Source organism: Bos indicus x Bos taurus, chromosome 25 (assembly GCF_003369695.1).
Source record: "Bos indicus x Bos taurus breed Angus x Brahman F1 hybrid chromosome 25, Bos_hybrid_MaternalHap_v2.0, whole genome shotgun sequence".
NCBI classification, from domain to species: Eukaryota; Metazoa; Chordata; class Mammalia; order Artiodactyla; family Bovidae; genus Bos; species Bos indicus x Bos taurus.
The window spans coordinates 40,234,456-40,258,857 of NC_040100.1; the positions used below are offsets into that span (position 1 = coordinate 40,234,456).

At 52.4% G+C, this 24,402-nt stretch overlaps 2 protein-coding genes across 17 annotated transcripts; one reads left to right on the top strand and one right to left on the bottom strand.

Annotated features, from left to right (window-relative positions):
* Positions 1-32: 32 nt before the first annotated feature.
* SRRM2 (serine/arginine repetitive matrix 2) lies at positions 33-18,315 on the top strand. Of its 16 annotated transcripts, none has more exons than XM_027526547.1 (15): positions 33-234; positions 3,362-3,633; positions 4,542-4,649; positions 4,837-5,001; positions 5,167-5,244; positions 5,656-5,718; positions 5,810-5,842; positions 6,064-6,114; positions 6,261-6,353; positions 7,018-7,210; positions 8,522-15,201; positions 15,950-16,234; positions 17,299-17,412; positions 17,551-17,658; positions 17,750-18,315. In XM_027526547.1, exons 2-15 carry the CDS (start codon positions 3,392-3,394, stop codon positions 17,757-17,759), a joined length of 8,223 nt encoding a protein of 2,740 aa, XP_027382348.1. In that variant the 5' UTR covers positions 33-234; positions 3,362-3,391; the 3' UTR covers positions 17,760-18,315. The 16 variants fall into 16 exon arrangements, with proteins under 16 accessions (XP_027382348.1, XP_027382347.1, XP_027382355.1 ...); XM_027526546.1 differs by having other exon boundaries at positions 5,659-5,718; positions 17,548-17,658; positions 17,750-18,276; XM_027526563.1 differs by having other exon boundaries at positions 193-234; positions 17,548-17,658.
* On the bottom strand, positions 18,316-22,612 carry ELOB (elongin B). Its single transcript, XM_027526564.1, has 4 exons — positions 22,506-22,612; positions 22,245-22,379; positions 20,922-21,027; positions 18,316-18,699 (listed from the first exon to the last, which is right to left on the bottom strand). Exons 1-4 carry the CDS (start codon positions 22,506-22,508, stop codon positions 18,587-18,589), a joined length of 357 nt encoding a protein of 118 aa, XP_027382365.1. The 5' UTR covers positions 22,509-22,612; the 3' UTR covers positions 18,316-18,586.
* Between the last annotated feature and the right edge of the window lie 1,790 nt (positions 22,613-24,402).

Sequence of the window (24,402 nt, forward strand, 5' to 3'; positions counted from 1 at the left end):
GTTGCGTGCTGACGCGTTTAGTTGGTCGTGCTGACGTGCAACGCGGCCCAGGCGGGGTGCGAGTGGCGCAGTCGGAGCCCGCTGCGGCCCCTGAGGAAGCGAGGAGGCGGCGGTGTCGGCTGAGTCGGGCGGACAGGCGAGGCTGGGCCGCGGCTCCAGGCCCCGAAGGACTCAGGAGCTCGATCTGCGGCAGCACCTCTCCCCCTCGGAGGCGGCGGGCGGAGGCGGCGGCGGGTGAGAGGGTTAGGGAGCGAGCGAGCCGGGTGGGGGAGGGGCGGCGGCCCCGGCGCCAGGCCAAAGCGCGCGGAGAACGGCCCAGGCCGCCGCGCGCACGCGCGCTCGCCGCCCCTAGCTCGCGCGGACGTCCCTGCTCGCCTGCCTCCCCTCCCCCTCTCCCGCGGTTGTTGTCGCGCGCGGGCTTTTATTCCCCCTCCCCCATGGCAACGGCGCGCGCCGCCGAGTGCACTAGGGCTCGCGCGCGTTCTCGGCGAGGAGTGGGTAGCGCGCGACTCGGGCTTCTCGTCTCCCGGACGCGTGCGGCGACGAGGCCCTGTTGCAGCTGTCCTTGCCGACATTTTGTTTGCGGGGAGGGGGCTGCGGCGGCGGGGGCCGGCTGTCGGCTCCTTTGCCCCGCTCCTCGCCGGCGTCCGGCCCGTCCGTCCCTACCCGGGGCTTGGGGTCTGGCCCTTAGCCTCCCAGACTACCGGGCGCCGCGCAGCCCCTTCCCCCATCCCTCAAGGCCGAAAATAGGTCTTGGCGGCTCAGCCTGTGCAAAGAAGGTCTTGAACTAGATGTCTCCTAGATTTCGGCATTTTGGATTCGTTACTGTCTGCCGTGAAGTATTAAGAAGCGAAGCGTTCAAAACGTTTTTTTTGTTGTTTTTAATTAAGTATTCAGTCTAGGTATGTTAAGGCAGACCACGTGCTCTTTTCTTTTTTTGCACCTTTTCATGATCTCCTCCAAAGTTGTGTTGAAGCTGGGGAGGCGGCTGCCAGCCCTTTCTTGAGAAAGCGCAGGGTTTTGTTATAATTTGACTCAAAACTCTTCCAGACCTTGGTTTTCACGCAAACGCTTATGTAAGATAGCTTTTGGGTCAAAAATTTTAAAAGTTGTGTTGTCTTTGCTTTTGAGTGTGTTGAATCTAGGCCTCTTTTACTGAGCCAGTACTTCAGCTTTTTGGGTTCCATAGTCCCTAGTCAGCTACTGTGGTGCCCCGTGCTGAACTTGATGTGCTTACGTATTACTTAGTTTCATTTTCCTGCACCGTCCGCTCCCTTTTTGGTGCGTTTCTTTCATTGACTGTCATAATACTGAATTTTAAGACTCCTTTTGTCTTGTTAGTTTAACATGTGATAATTCTCCAACAGAAAAAACTGCTTTTTATTTTCTTTTGCAGCTTGCTTTTACTATCTGCCTTTAGCTTGGGTGACTTTTGCATGCCCATAGTCCGTGGATCCCAGTTTTAAGTATCTCCATTTAGGTTTTGGTGATTTGTGTATATGTATTACTGATACACCCTTCTTGTCCATCTGTCCTTTTGGAGCATTGTCTTGGATGCCATGGTATTCCTGTTTTTTGTTTGTATTCTTTGCTGGGTCATTCTCTAAAAGTAGTCTGTTGTGATTGAATACCCTTTGCTTAGCAGCTGCTGGTTATCCTTTTCCAGGGAGTGGGAGGATTATTGTGTGAGGTGGTATGGAAGTGTGGGTGAATGGTTAAACCGAAGAATTAATTGCAGGTCAGAAGCTTTCTGCAAGGGAAGCAGAAACTAGGTAGGGTATAGAGAGCCAGAGAAAATCTAGCTTAAGAGTAAAGAGAAATTTTGAGAAAGTAAAGGCGAAGGTTGGAAGATTTCTTGTAGTATAAAGAAATTTTTCATTTCACACAATTTCGCTTGCCTTTCCTAGATTTAGCATCATCCTTTACCCCAATATGGTTATTTTTTTGTTTTGTTTTCAGATCTCTAGAGTCTGCAACTGGGATTGGGTAGGGACCCAGCCTTAGAGTTGAGGGGTAAGGGGTACCAAACTGTTCTAGAGATGAGCTGTCTTCTTTTTATTCAACATCTACCTATAAAGGGGGAGGTTAGTACATTTTTCCAGGAGTTTGTATAATGTTTCTTCCAGAGTATTTTAAATGAAACTTTCCTTTTTATCCAGTTCTGTGTTCTTTTCCTTCTGCCTTCACTAATATCTCCACTTTGTTCCTTGGGTTCTTTTCCTGGGGTCCTTTTCACTCACGCATTTCCCTTGTGACACTATCTTGGACAGGAGGAGTTGGAGAAGAAAGAGAGTACATAGAGCAGGAGAAAGGCATAGAGTCTGTAGGCAAAAAACCTAATCAGGAAAGAACTAGCATTTGAGGGTTTCTTCAGAGTCATGTGGGGCTGGATGAGAAAAACTAGGAAGTAAGGTAATGAGGGGACTGTTAAAGTCAACAGTTTGACTTTAATGAAGGAGAGGGAGAAAGAGTGGGGTTTTTGTGACTTAGGTGTGGGGAAAGGATGTAGAGAAGGTATGGGGAACAGTGGGACTAGAGGCCCCTTTGATACACATAGAGTGTTGAGTTGAAAACGCAATCTTTTAACAGGAGCTAGGGAGACTTGGGTGAGCCACAAACCATGTGAGAAATCCTATTGGGAAGGAAATTGAGGAAATAACATATCAGTCAGGATAGTTGATTGGACATGCCTCTTACCTGAGAGATGAAGTATATGAGGATTACGTATCTAGGCTTCATGTGTTTCTGCAGTGCGTGCTGGCCTTTTAGGTTAGGCCTCCTTTTGGATATCTAGGGGTTCTTGAGTCAATTTGTATTCATAATTTCTGACTACGTTCAGGGTAGCTAGCCTGAAATGCTTAGGTTAGTTCTTGGAAGACTCTAGACTTGACTGCAGGCCTTTGTGTGCCACAGATCTCTTTCTCTCTCTGTTTTTATTTTTTGTTGGTGTTTGTTGTGCCCTGTTTGGAGGCCTCAGTCAGTTGCCAGGGGTTAGGAATCAGAATAGTTGGTAAAGATATCACTTGTGCATATTGGGTTCAAAGGAGAATAAAGGGATAGTGTGGAGAAATTTGGGAGAAATTGGATCTTTGGGGTGGGTAAGGAAAAGCTAGGTACAAACAAGTGGCTTTTGCACACTGAGGGTAAAGACTGTAAGAGTTGGTCTTGATTTGGTAGAAAGAAAGTGAGGGAAGGATGAAGGAAGGGTTTGTTTAGGAGACCAGGAGGATTATGCAGCCAAAGGAGGTTTAGTGTGGAGAGACCTGTTGAAGTAGGTTTGAAGAAGAGCAGGGATTTGGGTGGTGGTGAGTGGCTAGTTTGGGGCCAGGGGCCTGACCCGTGTCTCCCCGCTCCCCCTCAGGAGCGGTGGTGCCCCCCCGGGCACGGGGCCATGTACAACGGGATCGGGCTGCCGACGCCCCGGGGCAGCGGCACCAACGGCTACGTCCAGCGCAACCTGTCCCTGGTGCGGGGCCGCCGGGGTGAGCGGCCTGACTACAAGGGAGAGGAGGAACTGCGGCGCCTGGAGGCTGCCCTGGTGAAGCGGCCTAATCCTGACATCCTGGACCACGAGCGCAAGCGGCGCGTGGAGCTGCGATGCCTCGAGCTGGAGGAGATGATGGAGGAGCAGGGGTGAGGGAGGTCTGGGGGAGAGCCACGCACCCAGCGAGTGCAGAGCCGGGGAGTTAGGTGGGCTGTAGGGAGCGTTGGGCAAGTTGAAAGAGGCCTGGAGAGAAGTGAGTTGTAGGAGGGGAGGTGGTAAAGAAGATAGCGAATTGAAAGGAGTTGAGGGGCAGTTCAAAGTGAAACCTGTGTCTGGAACATAAAAGGGAGCCTGAGGGAGTCTGAATTATTTAGATGAAGGCACAGGGGGAATGAGGGGGGCCATTGAGAAATACATGCTTTAAGGGAGAGGTGGGGAAGCAGACCAGGCAAGACACAAGAGCTTGGTAAGCTGATATGTGTTGTCATTGGTAGAGAAAAGGAAGGTGAATGGATGTAAGGGTTGAGGCCTTTGAGAGTAGCAAAGGAAAGAAAACAGGAAATTGGAATAACACCTGGATAAAGGGGATCATGAGTTGGGTAGGGAAGTGAGATTTGTGGAAAAGGAGCACGTTCAGGCAGAAAACCTTTTAGAGCAGTGGTTTTCAAACTTCAGCAGTGGCGTCCCCCCTGTTTTTTTGTTTGTTTTTTTTTTTGACAATGCATGTTACTTCGGAATCCCATGAAATGAAAGACCTGTTCATGTTGATTGAAGTTGGGGAGGAACACTTGGAACTCTGCCTGCTTAACTTTCCTCTTTTGGCCCCGGAGTGTAGCATGTTTAAAATCCACTGTTCTAGAGGGTGTAGTCAGTGCAGGGAAGAAAGATTACAGGAAAAGAGCAGAATTTGAAAGGAGGGCCCTTTGGGTGACAGTGAGTGAAACATTTATGTGTGCATGGAAAGGGAAGGGGTCCTGCTGGGAACGAGGGAATTGTAAACCCGGGTCTGGGGAGAGTGTCTGGTCAGGCTCTAACCTTGAAGGCTTTTGTTCTTCAGGTACGAGGAACAGCAAATTCAGGAAAAAGTGGCGACCTTTCGACTCATGTTGCTGGAGAAGGATGTGAACCCTGGGGGGAAGGAGGAGAACCCAGGGCAGAGGCCAGCGTGAGTGTTTCCCTCTCCATTTTCTCTGGACTCTCTTCTGCTTTTGCTGTTCTCTCTCCTTACTGTGGACTTTCTCCCTGCTCTCTGCCTTTTCTCGTGGCTGTTTGGTCCATGCCTGCAATTGTGTGAATATGACTCTGCATTTTGTTGTCTATCTCCTTTAGACCTTTGACCTTTTCTTCTCTAGGGTAACTGAGACTCACCAGTTGGCAGAATTGAATGAGAAGAAGAATGAGCGACTCCGAGCTGCCTTTGGCATCAGTGATTCCTATGTGGATGGCAGCTCTTTTGATCCCCAGCGTCGTGCTCGAGAAGCTAAACAACCAGCTCCTGAGCCTCCCAAACCTTACAGGTACACGAGATTAGTGTCAGTTTCTCTTCCTAATTCTAAGTGCTTTGCTCCATTTTTTGTGTGTGGATTATTTCTTCTCATATTCTTAAGATTTTGTTCTGAAGTTGAAATGTCTCAGAAAATTCATCTTAGCACCCATCTTTGCTTCTTTTCATCTTCACTCAGCCTTGTCCGGGAGTCTAGCAGTTCTCGCTCACCAACGCCAAAGCAAAAGAAGAAGAAAAAGAAGAAAGATCGAGGACGGTAAGTTAGTTGGAAAGTTATTTTAGTAGCCAGAGGACCGCACCTGTCAGGCTTTTTCTTTTTGGAAATAGAGGATTTTTATTTCTAGGAAGCAGGAGGGAGTTGTCAGGAAAGTCAGGGAAGAGGAGTTACCATTCAGGTCTCAGCTGAGAGCAAAAATATGTGTGCTGCTTCAGTGGGGAAGGGTTGATTGTGCAGCTGTACAAAATTGATCAGAATTTTGGTACTGTTCTGTTTTGAGGTTTGTTGTTATAGGTACTTATGCTGCTTAGAGAGTAAAGTTCTGGGTGTAGATCTGGCACATAGGTGCTGTTGGAGTTGTTCTGTGCAGCCTTCTGAGGATGGATCGTAAGTAGGGTGGGCCAGGGAAGGAGGCAAGCCGAATGACCCTGTTTCTGAACCTATGTTTAGCAGGTCAGAGAGCAGCTCTCCTCGACGAGAGAGGAAGAAGAGTTCTAAGAAGAAGAAGCACAGGTATGAGGTGGGCGTACATGGAGTGATGGGAGAAGCTTGGTGAGTTCAGGCATAGATAATGGTTTATGTTTTATTTATTTTTTATCCACAGGTCAGAATCTGAATCCAAGAAAAGGAAGCATAGGTAAGAGCTCTTTGTGGCATAGGGAGGACAGTGGCACATGAAGTGGTGAGCCATTGCTACCTGATGGCTTTGTTTGCTCTTTTTTTTTTTTCTCCTTAAAGCTCAGTTCCTTGATTCCCTGCTGGTGATTCTCCTGAATGACAGTTCTTCCCTTTCTACTTTTGCTTGTTTTTTTCTTTAAAAATGATTTTTATTTTAAATAATTTTGCCTTATTTCCCAGGTCTCCTACTCCAAAGAGCAAACGTAAATCTAAGGACAAGAAGCGGAAGCGGTGAGTAAATTAGAGGGAAATTTGCTTAATGGGTAGATGAGTGCCACTTGGGGATAGGGCAGTCCAGTAGAAGGTTGAGGGATGGATAAGGGGAACCTTGTAGACCTTTGACAGTACCCTGAGCTGTGATATTGGTCTTTCTGCAGATCTCGAAGTACAACTCCAGCCCCCAAGAGCCGACGGGCCCACCGTTCAACTTCTGCTGACTCTGCTTCTTCTTCAGATACTTCCCGCAGTCGGTAAGGGGTGGTCCAGGAGGAAGGGAGGGAGAGGGACTTGTGGGTTAATCAATTTAATATTTATTGAGCGCCCACGGTGTGCTAGGCGCTGCACAGACCATTCGGAAGACACGGTCCCTGCCCTCTAGGAGCTGACAGGCTAAAGCAACAGGATGGACAGACATATACATTTCCCCTTCTCTTTTTTTTTGTTTTTTTGTTTTTGTTTATTTTATTTATTTTGTTATTTTTTGTTTTGTTCTGATATATATGGACTGCCAGAATAGGGGGGGTGGTGGTTTGTTCGTGGTGTCTGGGGGAGGAAGGAATCCTTACCCTGGCTTCCTTAATCGGGGAAGGCTTCCTGAAGGAGGTGGGCTCAGAGGTGAGTGGTGAATGAAGCGGGTAGGGAATGGACTGGGTGGAGGGTTCTGGGAGGTTTGGGGGAGGTAAATATGAAGGGGTAGAGGGAGAATATTTTTTGGGGATTGATGTTGAGAAGAGAAGGAGCAAAATGAACTGGACCTGAATTTCAATATGAGTAATTTGAATCTTGTGAGTGAGAGAAGGTTTTTTGGAGGAGGGTTATAGTCAGGAAAGGTAGATGGGAGCTGGGGAGGGGGTTTTCTGTTCTCTCCTGAACTGATTTTCTTTCTCTCTTCCCGTCCTCAATTACCTCTCGCAGGTCTCGAAGTGCTGCAGCTAAAACCCATACAACTGCCTTGACTGGACGAAGTCCTTCGCCTGCTTTGGGGCGTCGAGGGGAGGGAGATGTACCTCCCAGGGAACCAGGTACTACCAACATAGGGCAGCCTAGTAGTCCGGAGCCTTCTACAAAGCAGCCTAGCAGTCCCTGTGAAGACAAAGACAAGAAGGAGGTATGTTCCTGAATTAATGGATGTTCTTGGGGTTGCAAGGCTGTGGATTCAGGATAGCTGTTCAGAGTTAAGGAAAAAGTAAGATCAAGTTTTGTTTTCTGATTTGTCTCTTGGTATTCATAAAGTTCTCTTTTGCATCTGCAAATCATTTAGAATTGTGACTTTCAAACTTCACTAGGTATTAATAATAGATTTTACCTTACTATTTTGTTTGTAAATGTAAGATAAAACTCGGAACAAAAAATTTTCTTTACACCTATTAACCATTTACTATTCAGTGTCTCTAGTATTTATTTCATTAAATGCTGGTTGTGGCTTACTAAAATTTCTCAGTCCGCTGAGTTGCTGCTTGCAGTCTGAAAACTATTTTTGGAAATATTTTCTCCATACCTTTTCTTTTATACTTGCTGCTGCTGCTAAGTCTCTTCAGTCGTGTCCGACTCTGTGCGACCCCATAGGCGGCAGCCCACCAGGCTCCGCTGTCCCTGGGATTCTCCAGGCAAGAACACTAGCGTGGGTTGCCATTTCCTTCTCCAATGCATGAAAGTGGAAAGTGAAGTCGCTCAGTCGCTCAGTCGTGTCCGACTCTTAGCGACCCCATGGACTGCAGCCTACCAGGCTCCTCTGTCCATGGGATTTTCCAGGCAGGAGTACTGGAGTGGGTTGCCATTGCCTTCTCTGTTTATACTTGCTATTCTAATTCAGACCCTAATCATGTTTTCTTATTTCTATCATCACAATATATTTTTAATTGCTCTTTGATAAAGTTGTAGCTCTCCTGTTATTTTTCACATTCTCCAGAGTTGCTTTTCCAAACTGCAAGTTTGATCACCTCAGAAGCATAATTTACTTCCTATTTCTCTTGGATTATGTTTTAAGGTTTTTATAACTTGGTCTCTTTTTCTGTGTTTTCCTATACTTTATCCTAGTTTTTGTTACTCACGTGCCATGTTCTCAGTTTTTTCCTTTAATGTAGTTATTTTTAAAGGGTAAAGTCAGTCACTTTGGGAAGTTGCTTTATCTTTACATTTAAAAATATTCTTCTGCAGTCAGCATGTTATAGTGGTTGTTGTGAACTAATAGTACATTAGATTGCATTGTTTTTTTCTAGATTATATGACTTTTGAGATTATTATAGACTCTGTTTTCATATGTTTTTAACTGTATTTTGTACTGTGTGATTATTGAATGAATGTGACTGCCTGTGGTGAGGAAAAGGTGTTTCATTGGAAGGGGTGTTGGGACCTTACAGATGATAGGAAGTTTTGGTGCTTACATTATCCCTACCCCTACTCTCTTTTCCACTCTTAGAAATCTGCAGTTCGACCTAGTCCCTCTCCGGAAAGGAGCAACACAGGGCCAGAACCACCGGCTCCCACTCTGCTCCTTGCTGAGCAACATGGCGGCTCCCCACAACCCCTTGCAACAACCCCCTTAAGTCAGGAGCCAGTGAACCCCCCTTCTGAGGCTTCTCCAGCCCAGGGTCATTCACCACCTAAGTCTCCTGAGAAACCTCCCCAATCTTCTTCAGAGAGCTGCCCACCATCCCCTCAACCTACCAAAGTTTCTCGGCATGCCAGCTCTTCCCCTGAAAGCCCTAAACCGGCACCAGCTCCTGGGTCCCGCCGAGAGAGTTCTTCTCCTGCATCCAAGAGTCGCTCTCATGGGCGAGCAAAACGGGCTAAGTCACATTCTCATACTCCTTCCCGTAGGGTGGGGAGGTCCCGTAGTCCTACCACCAATAAGAGGGGGCGGTCTCGGTCTCGAACCCCTACCAAGAGAGGGCATTCTCGGTCCCGGTCACCTCAGTGGCGTAGATCACGTTCTGCACAGAGGTGGGGACGATCTAGAAGCCCCCAGCGACGTGGCCGCTCTAGGTCTCCTCAGCGGCCAGGCTGGTCCAGGAGCAGAAATGCACAGAGAAGAGGCAGGTCTAGATCAGCAAGACGAGGCAGGTCACACTCTAGATCCCCTGCAACTAGGGGCAGATCTCGTTCTAGAACACCTGCCCGGAGAGGCAGGTCTCGGTCTAGAACACCTGCCAGGCGGAGGTCACGATCTAGAACACCCGCCAGGCGGAGGTCACGATCTAGAACACCCGCCCGGAGAGGCAGGTCTCGGTCTAGAACACCTGCTAGGCGCAGATCTAGGACCCGATCACCTGTACGACGGAGGTCTCGTAGTAGATCACCAGCCAGGAGAAGTGGCAGGTCACGTTCCAGAACCCCAGCCAGGCGTGGGCGCTCACGCTCTAGAACACCAGCAAGACGAAGTGGCCGGTCACGCTCTAGAACGCCAGCTAGACGAAGTGGCCGGTCACGCTCTAGAACCCCAAACAGGAGAGGGAGATCACAGTCTAGGACACCAGCAAGACGGGGAAGATCCCATAGTAGAAGCCTAGTTAGACGGGGAAGATCTCACTCTAGAACACCACAAAGAAGGGGCAGGTCTGGCTCATCATCAGAGCGGAAGAACAAATCCCGCACATCACAGAGAAGGAGCAGGTCCAACTCAAGTCTAGAAATGAAGAAATCGCGGCTTTCTTCTAGGCGGAGCAGGTCTCTCTCTTCACCAAGGTCCAAAGCAAAATCCCGTTTGTCTGTGAGGCGAAGCCTTTCAGAGTCCTCTCCGTGCCCTAAACAAAAGTCTCAGACACCACCAAGGCGCAGTCGCTCTGGATCATCCCAACGCAAAGCTAAATCCAGAACGCCACTGAGACGAAGTCGCTCTGGTTCTTCTCCGCCTGGTAATCAGAAATCTAAAACACCATCAAGGCAAAGTCATTCCAGTTCATCTCCTCAACCTAAAATGAAGTCTGGAACGCCACCAAGGCAAGGGTCCGTAACAAGTCCCCAGATAAATGAAGAGTCTGCAACGCCACAGAGAGGGAGCCGTTCGGAATCATCACCTGACCCTGAGGTGAAGTCTAGGACCCCTTCGAGACATAGCTGCTCTGGGTCTTCTCCTTCTAGGGTGAAATCTGGCACACCTCCAAGACGGAGCCGATCTGGGTCGTCATCTCCACAACCCAAAGTGAAGGCAGTAACATCACCAGTCCAAAGCCATTCTGGCTTCTCTTCTCCAAGTCCTAGTAGGATGACATCTAAAACACCTCCAAGGCAAAGCAGATCAGTGTCTCCATGCTCTAAGACAGAATCTAGGTTGTTGCAAAGACACAGCCATTCTAGATCTTCCTCTCCAGATACCAAAGTGAAACCTGGAACACCACCAAGACAAAGTCACTCAGGGTCTACTTCGCCGTGCCCCAAAGCAAAGCCCCAAACTCCACCAGGGCATAATCTTGGATCAAAGTCCCCATGTTCCCAAGAGAAGTCTAAAGATTCACTAGCACAGAGTTGCTCTGAATCCTTCTCCCTCTGTCCAGGAGTCAAGTCTAGCACACCACCCTCATTTCTGCAACAGAAAGGACAATCTCCAACTTCACCAGACTCCAGATCTGGTACTTCAAGCCCAGAAATGAGACCAAGTCATTCTGAGTCTCCATATCTGCAGAGCAAATCTCAAACACCTCCTAAGGGCAGCTGCTCTAGGTCCTCATCTCCAGTCGCTGAGCTGGCACCCAGATCTCCAACAAGAGGTGAATTGTCAGCAAGTCCTAGACTGAAATCCGAAATATCTCCAGAACAGAGCAGGTCCCAGTCTGACTCTTTCTCATATCCTGCCATAGACTCTAAATCTCTTCTGGGGCAGAGCAGATTAGAGCCTTCTGAATCAAAAGAAAAAACTGGCTTACTCCTGCAGGAGGATGTTAGTGCATCACCTCCAAGACTAAGAGACAAATTGAGTCCTCCTCCAGTGCAGAATAGGCCTGAGTCCTCACCAATACTCAGAGATACCCCTAGAACTCCATCAAGGGAAAGAGGTGGTGGTGTTAGGTTATCTCCAGATACAAAAGACCAAAGTTCTGCATTAGCTAAGCCAAGCCAAGATGAAGAATTAATGGAGGTAGTAGAGAAATCTGAAGAATCATCAAACCAAGTTCTGCCGCATTTGTCTCCAGAACGTAAAGAAACTGCTGGAAGTAATGTTGAATCATCTCCAGAAATAGAAAGGCCTGCTGTACCTTTGACTCTTGACCAAAGCCAGTTGCAGGCTTCTTCGGAAGAAGTCCCTGCAATGGCCTCAGCTTGGAGCGGGCCACACTTTTCTCCAGAACATAAAGAACTGTCAAACTCTCCTCCCAGGGAGAATAGCTTTGGATCACCTTTAGAATTTAGAAACTCAGGAGGCCCTGTTGCAGAAATGAATACTGGATTTTCTCCTGAGGGTAAAGATTTGAATGGACCTTTTCCTAATCAGCTAGAGACAGATCCATCTCTAGATGTGAAAGAACAATCAACAAGGTCCTCCAGACACAGCAGCTCTGAGTTATCCCCAGATGTGGTGGAAAAAGCAGGAATGTCTTCAAACCAGAGTGTGTCTTCACCAGTACTTGATGCTATACCCAGAACACCTTCAAGGGAAAGAAGTAGTTCTGCATCTTCTCCTGAACTGAAAGATGGCTTACCCAGAACTCCCTCAAGGAGAAGCAGGTCTGGGTCTTCCCCAGGACTTAGAGATGGATCTGGGACTCCTTCCAGGCACAGCCTATCTGGGTCGTCTCCCGGAATGAAAGATATACCTAGAACACCATCCAGGGGGAGAAGTGAATGTGATTCCTCTCCAGAACCAAAAGCTTTGCCTCAGACTCCTAGGCCAAGGAGTCGTTCTCCATCTTCCCCGGAGCTCAACAATAAGTGTCTTACCCCTCAGAGAGAGAGAAGTGGGTCAGAGTCATCAGTTGAACAGAAGACTGTGGCTAGGACACCTCTTGGGCAGAGACGTCGGTCTGGATCTTCTCAGGAACTCGATGGGAAACCCAGTGCATCCCCTCAGGAGAGAAGTGAGTCAGACTCTTCTCCAGATTCTAAAGCTAAGATACGAATGCCACTCAGGCAGAGGAGTCACTCTGGATCCTCTCCGGAGGTGGACAGCAAATCCCGGCCTTCTCCTCGGCGTAGCAGGTCTGGCTCATCCCCTGAGGTTAAAGAGAAGCCAAGAGCAGCACCCAGGGCACAGAGTGGTTCTGATTCCTCTCCTGAACCCAAGGCTCCTGCCCCTCGAGTCCTTCCAAGACGAAGCAGATCAGGTTCATCAAGCAAAGGCAGAGGCCCTTCTCCTGAAGGAAGCAGCAGTTCCGAGTCCTCTCCAGAACACCCTCCCAAATCCAGAACTGCTAGAAGAAGCTCTCGGTCATCACCAGAGCCCAAGACTAAGTCTCGTACTCCGCCGCGGCGTCGCAGCTCCCGGTCATCTCCTGAGCTGACTAGGAAGGCCCGGCTCTCCCGTAGGAGCCGTTCTGCGTCATCCTCACCAGAGACCCGCTCTAGAACTCCCCCAAGACGCCGAAGAAGTCCCTCAGTGTCTTCCCCAGAGCCGGCTGAAAAGTCGAGATCCTCACGCCGGCGGCGTTCAGCATCCTCTCCACGTACTAAGACAACTTCAAGGAGAGGCCGTTCTCCTTCACCAAAGCCTCGTGGCCTCCAGAGGTCCCGTTCCCGCTCGAGGAGGGAGAAAACCAGGGCCACTCGACGTCGGGATAGGTCTGGATCTTCTCAGTCAACCTCTCGGAGAAGACAGAGGAGCCGGTCGAGGTCTCGGGTTACTCGCCGTCGGAGGGGAGGCTCTGGTTACCATTCAAGATCTCCTGCTCGGCAGGAGAGTTCCAGAACCTCCTCTCGACGTCGCAGAGGTCGCTCTCGGACACCCCCAACCAGTCGGAAGCGTTCCCGCTCACGCACATCACCAGCACCGTGGAAACGCTCCAGGTCTCGGGCTTCTCCAGCTACCCACCGGCGATCCAGGTCCAGAACACCCCTGGTTAGCCGAAGGAGGTCCAGGTCTCGAACCTCACCAGTCAGTCGGAGACGATCCAGGTCCCGGACATCAGTGACTAGACGAAGATCCCGATCAAGAGCTTCGCCCGTGAGTCGAAGGCGATCTAGGTCCAGAACACCACCAGTAACCCGCCGACGTTCAAGGTCGAGAACACCGACCCGCCGGCGTTCCCGTTCTAGAACGCCACCAGTGACTCGAAGAAGGTCCAGATCTAGGACTCCACCAGTAACCAGAAGGCGATCTCGAAGCCGAACCTCCCCTATCGCTCGCAGAAGATCGAGATCCAGAACATCCCCAGTCACCCGAAGGAGATCACGATCTCGCACTTCTCCAGTAACTCGAAGGAGGTCTCGCTCTCGAACCTCTCCAGTGACACGCCGCCGATCGAGGTCCCGAACTCCTCCAGCTATTCGGCGCCGCTCCAGGTCTCGAACCCCATTGCTGCCACGAAAGCGCTCTCGAAGTCGCTCGCCACTTGCTATTCGCCGCCGTTCCCGATCCCGTACTCCACGAACAACTCGGGGCAAACGGTCCTTAACAAGATCTCCTCCAGCCATCCGCAGGCGTTCTGCCTCTGGAAGCAGTTCCGATCGATCACGTTCTGCTACTCCTCCAGCAACAAGAAACCATTCTGGTTCTCGGACACCTCCTGTAGCTCTCAATAGCTCCAGAATGGGCTGCTTCAGCCGTCCTAGCATGTCACCAACTCCTCTTGACCGCTGTAGGTCACCCGGAGTGCTTGAGCCCCTCGGCAGCTCCAGAACACCCATGTCTGTCCTGCAGCAAGCTGGCGGTTCCATGATGGATGGTCCAGGTCCCCGAATTCCTGATCACCCGAGAGCATCTGTACCTGAAAACCATGCTCAGTCAAGAATTGCACTTGCCCTGACGGCCATCAGCCTTGGCACTGCTCGGCCGCCTCCGTCCATGTCTGCCGCTGGCCTTGCTGCGAGAATGTCCCAGGTTCCAGCTCCAGTGCCTCTCATGAGTCTCCGAACGGCCCCTGCAGCCAGTCTTGCCAGCAGGATCCCTGCAGCCTCTGCAGCAGCCATGAACCTGGCCAGCGCCAGGACACCTGCCCTCCCCTCAGCAGTCAACTTGGCTGACTCCAGAACACCAGCTGCAGCAGCAGCCATGAACTTGGCCAGCCCCAGAACAGCGGTGGCACCTTCGGCCGTGAACCTCGCTGACCCTCGTACTCCCACAGCCCCAGCTGTGAATCTAGCAGGAGCCAGAACCCCTGCTGCTTTGGCAGCTCTGAGTCTCACGGGTTCTGGCACAGCTCCAACTGCTGCAAACTATCCGTCCAGCTCCAGAGCACCCCAGGCTCCAGCCCCTGCAAACCTGGTGGGTCCTAGGTCTGCACATGCCACAGCACCTGTGAATATCGCCAGCTCAAGAACCCCTCCAGCCTTGGCCCCTGCAAACCTCACTAGTGCTAGAATGGCTCCAGCCTTGTCTGGTGCAAACCTCACCAGCCCCAGGGTGCCCCTCTCTGCCTATGAGCGTGTTAGTGGGAGAACCTCACCACCACTCCTTGACCGAGCCAGGTCCAGAACCCCACCAGGGGGCCCAGGCTCCAGAACCCCGCCATCTGCCCCAAGCCAGTCTAGAGTGACCTCTGAGAGGGCTCTGTCTCCTGCTTCTAGAATGGTCCAGGCTCCCTCACAGTCTGCTCTTCCTCCAGCTCAAGATCGGCCTAGGTCCCCTGTGCCATCTGCTTTTTCTGACCAATCTCGATCTTTGCTTGCCCAGACCACCCCTGTAGCAGGGTCGCAGTCCCTTTCCTCTGGGACGGTGGCAAAGACCACGTCCTCTGCTGGTGACCACAATGGCATGCTCTCTGGCCCTGTCCCCGGGGTGTCCCACCCAGAGGGTGGGGAACCACCCGCCTGTGCGGGGGCCCAGCAGCCTTCCACACTGGCTGCCCTGCAGCCAGCCAAGGAGCGGCGGAGTTCCTCGTCCTCCTCGTCCTCCAGCTCCTCTTCCTCCTCGTCGTCGTCCTCGTCGTCCTCGTCCTCCTCCTCTGGCTCCAGCTCTAGTGACTCGGAGGGCTCTAGCCTTCCTGCGCAACCTGAGGTAGCACTGAAGAGGTGAGGGGACTTGTAGAACTCTTGTACGGGGAAGGCTTCGGGGATGGTTGGTGGGAGTGGGGAGGGAGAAGCCCTATCCAGAGGTTCTTTGCTCTTTGAGAGGAGGTATGGGACCCTGACCCTTAAGATGGGGGTAGAAGAGAATGCTGGGGTGGGGGTTAAAGGGGGGAGGGATGGGACAGGTAAAAGTCTCCGAAGGTTAATTCTCTAGAGGATAATGATAAGTTTTCCGTCTCTACAGAGGACAGAACTAGAGGAAATGGACTTAATTTTACAGCAGGAGGGATGGCAGTTAGACCTCAAGAGGAACTCCCTGGGCTGGAAGGATCTTCAGAGGTCATCCTATCCCTCTCCCTGCCTCCAGGCAGGACGGCCCCTCCCCCAGCCAACCCGCACACACAGTGGCCTCCCCAAGCTGCGGCTCTCCTCTCCAAGGACGGAGACCACCCAGCTCGGCTTCCACACCTGAGCCCAGGGGCCTTATTCCTCCTTCAGGGACATTCTTGAGGTTTAACCTTGATCCCTTTTGCTGCGGGCCCCAGCCTGTTGCTTGTGTTAGCAGTTGTTGGGTCGGCTGGGGCCACGCTCTCCAGAGAATGCGCTCACAGGCTCCCGGCTCAGCTCTCAGTTCAGAGAGCTCCCAGGGCCTTCCTCAGCACCCCTCCCCCACTGCCGTTCCTCCAGGCCAAGGAAGGTAGGGTTGGGGCTGGGGCAGCTCGTCTCCACGTGACACCCTCTTCTCCCACAGGGTCCCCAGCCCTGCCCCAGCCCCCAAGGAGGCTGTTCGAGAGGGCCGTCCTCAGGAGCCAGCCCCAGCCAAGCGGAAGAGGCGTTCTAGCAGTTCCAGTTCCAGCTCCTCCTCCTCCTCTTCATCATCCTCCTCCTCTTCCTCCTCCTCTTCTTCCTCCTCCTCCTCCTCTTCCTCATCCTCTTCTTCCTCCTCTACTTCTTCCTCTCCCTCCCCTGCTAAGCCTGGCCCTCAGGCCTTGCCCAAACCTGCAAGCCCCAAGAAGCCACCCCCTGGCGAGCGGAGGTGAGTGCTGCCTTGCTGGACACAAGGGTGGGGTGTGACCCTGGGTGTGTCTGCTCGTACAGGAGGAGTTGGGCTCTCCTCTCCCTGCCTGCTCCTCTTGTGCCCTGTGCTGGCGGAGGGCTGCGCCATCCAAGCGGGTGCGTGAGCCAGAACTGGGGAGTCCTAGATTCCTTCCTCTCCCTGCCCGTGACATACAGCCTGGTCCCAGGTCCCAGGGATTCTAGCTTTTAAGTCAGCCTGTTACTGTTACCAGGGCTCTGGTCTGGCCACCGTCATCTTCTCCCGACTCTGTCCACAGCCTCTTCCCTGTCTCCCTGCCTCCACGCCATTCTCTTCCACATGTAGCCAGAGGGATCTTTCTAAAACCGCACATCTGGTTACTCCCTTCACTCCACAAATCCTTCCGGGACGCCCTGTGGCCTGCAGGATAAAGCCCCACCTCTGCGGGAATGGCGTGTGAGGCTCTTCACCAACTGGCCTTGCCTGCCCTGTGTTCTCCTCTCCTGCCCGCCCCCACACATGCCCTGTGCTCCAGCCACACTCAACAGCGCCTTGCAGTCTAAGGAGAACCCCATGCCTTTGGACATGCTGTTCCTCCTGCCTGGAATTCCCTTGTCTGCCTGGTGAACTCGTTCTGCAAGACTCCGCTCAAACAGCACCTTCGAGAAGACTGCCCTGCCCCTTCCCTGCCCTGCCCTTGTCTTCCCTCCCCTGGGTCCCCAGACCCCGTGTACATCCTGTGTACAACTGTGGGGCTGCTTCCCACACATGGGGCCCAGCGAGCCTCCCTTGGCCTCCCTTCACCATCAGACTGAGCCCCTCCAAGGGCAGGGACTGTCTTTATCTTTGCGTCCCCCGCTGCACCCTGTGCCCCGCCTGTTGGGGGACTCGGTGGATGGTGTGCGGGCGGATGGGTGAGTGAGCGGATGAAGGTGGGTCTGAGGTTGGCCCTGTGTGGTATGAGGTTTGGCGGTCAGGACCTGGGGTGGGATGGGGGTGGTCCTGAGTGTTGGCTGCTGGGTTTGGAAGAGTGTGGCACTATGGCGACCTGCTCTGATCCCCAGGTCCCGCAGCCCCCGGAAGCCAATAGACTCCCTCCGGGATTCCCGGTCCCTCAGCTATTCGCCCGCTGAGCGCCGCCGCCCCTCACCCCAGCCCTCGCCGCGGGACCAGCAGAGGTACAGTTACCACTGTGCTCTCCTGCCAGTAGCCCGGTCTAGCAGCTGATTTCTGCAGAGTGAAGCTTTAAGGCTCCAGGGTACCAGGTGTTGGTGATGTGCTGTGTGTGGTCTCATGACGCTTCTCCATTGCAGCAGCAGTGAGCGGGGTTCCCGGAGAAGCCAGCGTGGGGACAGCCGCTCCCCAGGTCACAAGCGCAGAAAGGAGACGCCCAGCCCCCGCCCTGTGCGGCACCGCTCCTCAAGGTGAGTCCTTGTCACACTCCAGGGCTGGGCACACTGCTGACTGCCGCGGGGCTGCTTGGGCCTTTGCATTGATGATTCTCCTCTGTTTCAGGTCTCCGTGAATCCTTTCAGGGGAATTCCATCCTGCCCCAAGTTCTGGAGCTGCGGGGCATGCCCTTCTTTTTTCCCAACAGAGCTGGGGGAAGGGGTCCTTGTCTGCCTTCCCCCCCAACCCTGGCAGCATCCCGTTGGGGAGGGCTCCCTTATTTCCCTCCCTCCTTTTTTTCTTTGTTCTGTGAAATGTTAATCTCTGTGAGTTTTTCCTGGTTCACATGTTTTGGGGGGTTTGGGGTGGGTTGGGAATGAGAATGGGATTTGTGGGAGGGGAGGATATGGTTTGGGACTCCCAGGTTTTGACTCAGAAAGGACTTCGGAGGCACTGCCCCCCTTGAACCCCGAGTTCCTGCGGGGGGGATGATGGTTTGGAACTTGTGGACCTGTGTGAGTTACACCCAGAAGGAAGGGGAGTTGAAATCAGTTGGCTCCTCCTGGCCTCCCAGTGAGGTTGTGGCCCCTCCCCCCAACTTTTCTTCACGTTTCTTAAAGGCATTTTGGTTTTTTAAAATCTGTACAGCAAGAGCAACTTTTTCTGTCAAATAAAAATGAGAAATGCAGGAATTGGATCTACAAACTTTATTGGGGGTGGGAGGGCTAGGAGAGGAGCTGCCTTTGCTTTCTGGCTGTGTCCCCTGCCCCCAAAGTGGGGCTGCCCTGAAGAAACAAAGCGGGATACCTTTTTGTCCCCAGGCTGAGAAGGCTGGGCTAGAGGCTGAGGGTGGGCCACACACCAGGGAGGGGCATGCCTGAGTCAGGAGAGGGTGTGCAGAAAGAAGCAGCAACCAGGTGGACACCCAAATCTTTTATTGAGGGGACAGTTGGGGGAGGCCTCTCACTGCACAGCCTGTTCGTTGGCGCTGCTTCCTGAGTCCTGTGGCTTCATCACGTCCGGCAGCTCAGGTGGGCTAGAGAAAGGCTCGATGCGCAGGGCCTCGAATGCCTCATCTGAGGGAGAGAAAAGGGGTCCTCGCTGGAGTTGAGGTGGCCTCCGCTGCGGGGACCCTCTTCCTTACTCTCTCTCCCTGAGTAAGCCTCCGGGCTGATCTGCACCCGCCTACAATCTCCCCCATTCCCTTCACACTTTGCATCATGACATTATATTGCTCCACATGTTCCCACATCAAACTTTTTCTTGCTTTGCCCTCTGCCACTTAGAATGGCTGCTGCCTCCAGGCACCCAAGGGCATTCAGATACCACCTCTTCCCTCTTCAGAGAAACCTTCCCCAGGCACCCTATATAGTTCCTCTGTGTTCCCAACGCCCAGGACACACAACCACCGATTGGGAATGCCCTGTTTCTCGTGACCACTGCTCTACTAGGAACAGCGGGTCCCAGGAAGCTTTCCCTGTCTTGTTCTTGCTGTGACCTCAGCACAGAGCAAATTAACTGCATTTTTCTTATGCATGAAAAACCTCTCAACCAATTAGGCTCCCTGGCTAATCGGCTGAAACTGGCCTCTAGTGGAGAGATGACCTACTAGGAGCTGGAGATGCTAAACATCCTGCAATGCGGAAGACAACCTCCCCCAGAATCATCCAGCCCCAATGTCAACAGTGCTAAAGACACCTGGCCCAGCTTAATAACCAATTCATCTTCCAAGACACAAATCTGAGTCTTATCACCTCTCCCCATTCTTTGGAAACGGTCTGAAAGTTGCCATATAACACCTGACACTTGCCACACCTCCCTATCTAAGCAGCCACTTTGGTGGGGTAGGGAGACGTGTCTCTCTACACAGGGAGACAACCTGCCCCACCCCACCCCCAACCCAAGAAATGCACTTTTGTGAGTAGAATCAGCCTGTCTTCAGTCCACACCACAGCCCTCATCAAAACGGCTATTCCATACCTGAGGTGCTGCCACCCAAGGCGCAGTCACAACGTATGCCACAACTGGGGGTCATGGGGAAAACCAACCACCTTACTGCACTGTGAGCGTGTCCACCTGCAAGATGGCTGAGGTGCTGCCGGTCCATAGAGTGCCTTTGTTCAAGTCAGAGGAACAGATACCTTCTCTTGGATGCATGCAGATGCTTGCAGCCTGGCCTAGCTTAGGAAGAACACACGTACTACCTGCCTCAGAGAACACCTTTAGAGAGCACTGCATCTGCCTGCCCATTACTGAGACTCAAGGGAACCCACATAAAGGCCCCTAGAACTGCCTTTTCCTGAGCACTTGTGGGGCCTGGGTGCACGGGGGCTCACCCCCTCGCTGTGAGGCTGGTCCCGGCATCATACTCCTTTTTGGAGACCACCCCAGTCTGGAAGGCACCGGGCATGATGTAGCTGTCCAAGGACACAGCTGCTACAGCTTCACTTGCTTTGTCCTCAGAACAGGATATTTGTGAGGCTAAAGGTAACTGAGGCTATATGCTCCCTCCTGAGCCCTCGCTAAGATTTCTTACAAGCTACAAAAATAAACTTGTAACTTCATCCAGATTCACCAGCTCCTGGGTCTACACCTGTGAAAAGACCCTATAACTTCTGTTTAAATTTTCTGAAACAAAGGATAAAATTTAAATCTTGAGAAAAGAGATACACTGGAGCAACATAAACAACCCCCACCACTCAGGTATCTAAGCTTTGGTCAGGGTGGCACGTGGTTGAGGAACGTACTGGCTCTGAGGGCAAGAAAGGGCAGGATCCAATCTAACCTCTGCAGGCTCAGCTCACTCATCCTTAAAATGATCCTGATAAAAGTCTGCCCAGTACAGAGATGCACCATGGAGACAGCAGGTGGCATGGCACCCAGCTCAAACAAGGTCCCAGCAGCCTGCATCTGGACTGGGGGGGTCCCCACGTGACTGCCAGCAAGCCTGGGCATCCAAAGCTCCCAAATGGGAATGGCAGTGCTTACCCCTCAGGGCTGGCCAGAGGACTGGATCGGACAATGGAAATAAAATGCAGACTGCAGGGCCAGGCCCTTAGTCCTCTGTAAATGTAAGCCAGTACTGTGACTAAGGATCTTTGAATCTTCCAAGAAATGGGCTTTAGTTTCCACAAGCATCTCACATGCTTCACACTGCTTGTAGTGGAGAAGCAAGCACACTATCTATTGCTTGTATCTGATGAGGGGGGACAGGGTTTAAGAGGCTTGGAGGAACAGCTGCAGGCTCCCTGAACACCCCTTTCACTGGCCATTTCCACACTGTCACTGCCCCTCTCACCTGCCCTGAAGGCTAGCCCCACAGTGGCGGGGGCCTGAGGCCGTGCTGTCTGGCTGGTGAAGCCACACTCGCCCAACGTCTTGCCGTCATCCAGAAGCTGGTCGTCCTGAGGAGAGAGGAAGGCAGGGTCTCAGGAGAGGCCCCAGAAGAGGCAAGTCACAAAGACTTCTCTGGTCAATACCTACATTCAAAGTCAGAAGAGGGAAGAGAGACAGCCCCAAGTAGGGCCCAGAACCACCCCAGAGTATGTAAGTTTCCAGGGCTACACCCAAGACTTTCCATATCAGAATCTCCCAGGATAGGGCTCTGGAATCTCCCCCGCTCCCCACCCCACCCACTAACTCTAAGGTGAATGCAATTCCAAGTGCCAGTGAACCAATCTGGCCACAGGTAGAGCTGGTTGCACCCCAGCTCTACCATCTTGGACTAACAGGTTCCTCTTTTTGATGTGAAGTTTTCTTATCTGTAAAATAGAAGTTATTGGAATTCCCAACTCATAGGGCAGCCAAGAGGCTTCAATGAGCAAAGGCTACACAGTGCAACGAACTCAAGCAGCAGGAAGGGTCTTTATCACAGAAATCCTAGTAGATAAGGGAAAAAAGCCTTTACAGACTAAGGGAGTGGAGCAAAAGATCAGTTTCCAGGCAGCAGCAGATCAATGCACTTAGGTGAGCGACCTCTTGCTGCCAGACCTGAAAGAGGGACCGACACTCTGGACTGCCCCGAAACGCCAAACCCCAAGCCATCCTTGCTGAATAACTGCGATTGGTTTGTAAGGGGAAAGGGGGTAGGGCGCGGGGCTTTTAGAACATCACCAGTAAGCTGAGGAGTAATAAACAGTTGTTGAGGGAAGAAGTGGTGGGACCTGACTCATCTCAACACCCTCCGTTTCTTTACGTTTCTTTACATTAAGGAGTGTCTGGGCCGAGGAGCGAGTGATATAAGAGCATCGCGGCTGGAATCCTGACTGCTAACGACCTTGGGTTGGTCAAGAGGCCACCTCCGAGCCTCAGTTTTCTTCACGGCCGAGCTAGGAAGTCAAGAGCCAGAACGTCGCAGGGGGACCGCTGTAGGAATGAGATGAGACGCCGGCCCTCGGCGCTCAGCACAGGGTTTGGCGCGAGCCGCTCACGCCCTCCTGATGGAGAACCCCAGTGCAGCGAGCGCTATCGGGGCTTCACCTCCCCGAGTTCGAGCAACGGCCCCACGCTGGGGAGTTCCGGCCCGCGGCGGCCGGTCGCCGATGTTTACATCAACGACGCTGCCGCCGTGCGCCCACGGGCGCCTGCAGCCCCCAAGCGCCCGGAACCTACGGGACCGCACCTTGTACAGCCGCTGCTCATCCGGCGGCCGCTTGAGGATACCCTCGACGATGCGCTTCAGCTCGAACACGGTGCTCGACTCCTTGGCGTCCGTGAAAATGGTGGTCTTGTGGCGCCGGATCATGAGGAACACGTCCTGGGGGCGGCAGGCCGGCGTGAGCGCGGAGCCGGGCCCCCACCCCTCCCCCGCGCGGCCCCGCGGCCCCGGCCCCGGCCCCGACCCGGGCCCCGGCCCGGCGCCCCTCCCCCCGCGCCCGCTCACCATCGCGGCGGCTGCCTCTCCCCCTCGACGCGCCGACGCGGCCGCGCTCCGCCCCGTTCCCGGCAGCCCGCGCGCCGGCCCCAGCGTACCCTGCGCCCGACGGCCCCGCCCCGTGCCGCCATTTTAAGTAATCCGCCAAGGGGGCGCTCCGACCGAGTGTCTGGCCGCCATCTTGGCGCCGTGGCGCGGGCGGGGCCGGTTGGCGGAGTGATGGAGGAGGTCGGAGTCGGGCGGGGACCGAGCGCGGGAGGGACTCTGGGCGGTGGAGCCATCTTGGTTGTGGCAAAGGCGAGGTCCCCGTGTTGATGCAGTGAGGCGGATGCCTGGGCGCAGGTCCATCCTTCTTGCAGGGAATACAGGGCTGAACTTCCCAAGTGTAGGGTGCCTCACGCGCCATGGAGAGTGTATGAATGATACGTCTTGGTCATCGCGGCGCCAAGACAGTCACAACACAGAGAGACCTGGGCCGCCATAGACCTGTATTCATCACAGTCAGACCTGGTAGTCTGACTCATGATTATGGGACTCCCTGGTAGCCATTTTGAGGAGGTGTTAAATTCTGGATCTTTCGGCCACCGTATCAGAAAACTGTACTGTTTCCCCGCCCTAGCCTAGGTTGTGAGGATTATTTAAACCAGTTTTGTGGGGCTTTAGGATTATTTAAACCAGTTTAGCGGGTCCTATAAGGACCTTTGGATGCTGTTGTTGGTGTGAGGCAGTGTGAAAGCAGCTCTTTGCAGGAAACTGCCCTCAGCAGGAAGCTCCTTTTCTTGTCACTTTAGCAAAGCTAAATTGTAAACAAGTTTTGAACCAGCACACACATCCCTTCCTTGAAACCATGCTTTACCCATCCCTGGGCTAAGCACACCTTACGAAATTTTAATCGCACAATATCTTGCCATATTAGTTATTTCTGCAGATCAAAAAAGGAGAAATGAAGACTTCAGCAGGTGACTGGATTGCTTCTCTAGTCTCTAATTCAGTAATCTGAACAAACTATGAACAAGATAGCCTCTAGAGGAAGAGTACAAGAAGTTAACTACGTGGGTGAAACAGGAGGGAAGCAGGCAGGGCACAAGCTTTGAAAGAATGACATAACCAGAGGGCGTAACATAAACTGATTAGAACCAAATGGGTCCAAGATGGCAGACAAGTCAAGTTGACTAGACCTTGCTTCTCAGTATAAACTAATTGTAACACAGGCGCAAGCTAATGTGAGCCACCATGACACTTTGACCCTCAAAGACCTCAAAGGTTGACCCTCAAAGACCAAAAAGTGGGCAGTGGCTCAACTCCTGGAAATCTCCACCCCCTCCCCAAAATAGTTGGAATAATCCTCCCACTCATTAGCCTGTCCCTGGAGTAGGAAATGTCAACCCACTCCAGTATTCTTGCTGGAGAATCCCATGGACAGACTAGCCTGGCAGGCTACGGTCCATGGGGTCGCAGAGTCAGACGCAACTAACACTAACACATTAGCATATGAAATTACCCAACCCATAAAAAGTAACTACACCGTATATCAAGACCACAACACTCACCCTCTGCGATGCCCTGCTCGCTATGGAGTGTTGTTTCTTTCTGAATAAATACATTTCTTAGCTACCACTTTGTGTCTCACTGAATTCTTTCTGATACGAGGTTCATTAGGTCTTGAAACCAGGTCTGTGATCTCAGTTGGAAGACTATTGGTTTTGGCTGGGTTCAAGTCCCAATCTTGTGAGTTCAAGTCCCAAGCAACGTTTTGGCTCATTTGGAGCCCCAGCACATGGGTTCAAGTTCCAATCTGAGGTAAACAGTTTCATGACAATTCTGACTCCAGATCTCAAGGACTAACTGAGATTTCTTCCCTTTAAAAGTTTTTGGGGGAGTTTGAGTCCACCATCTCCCCAGATTG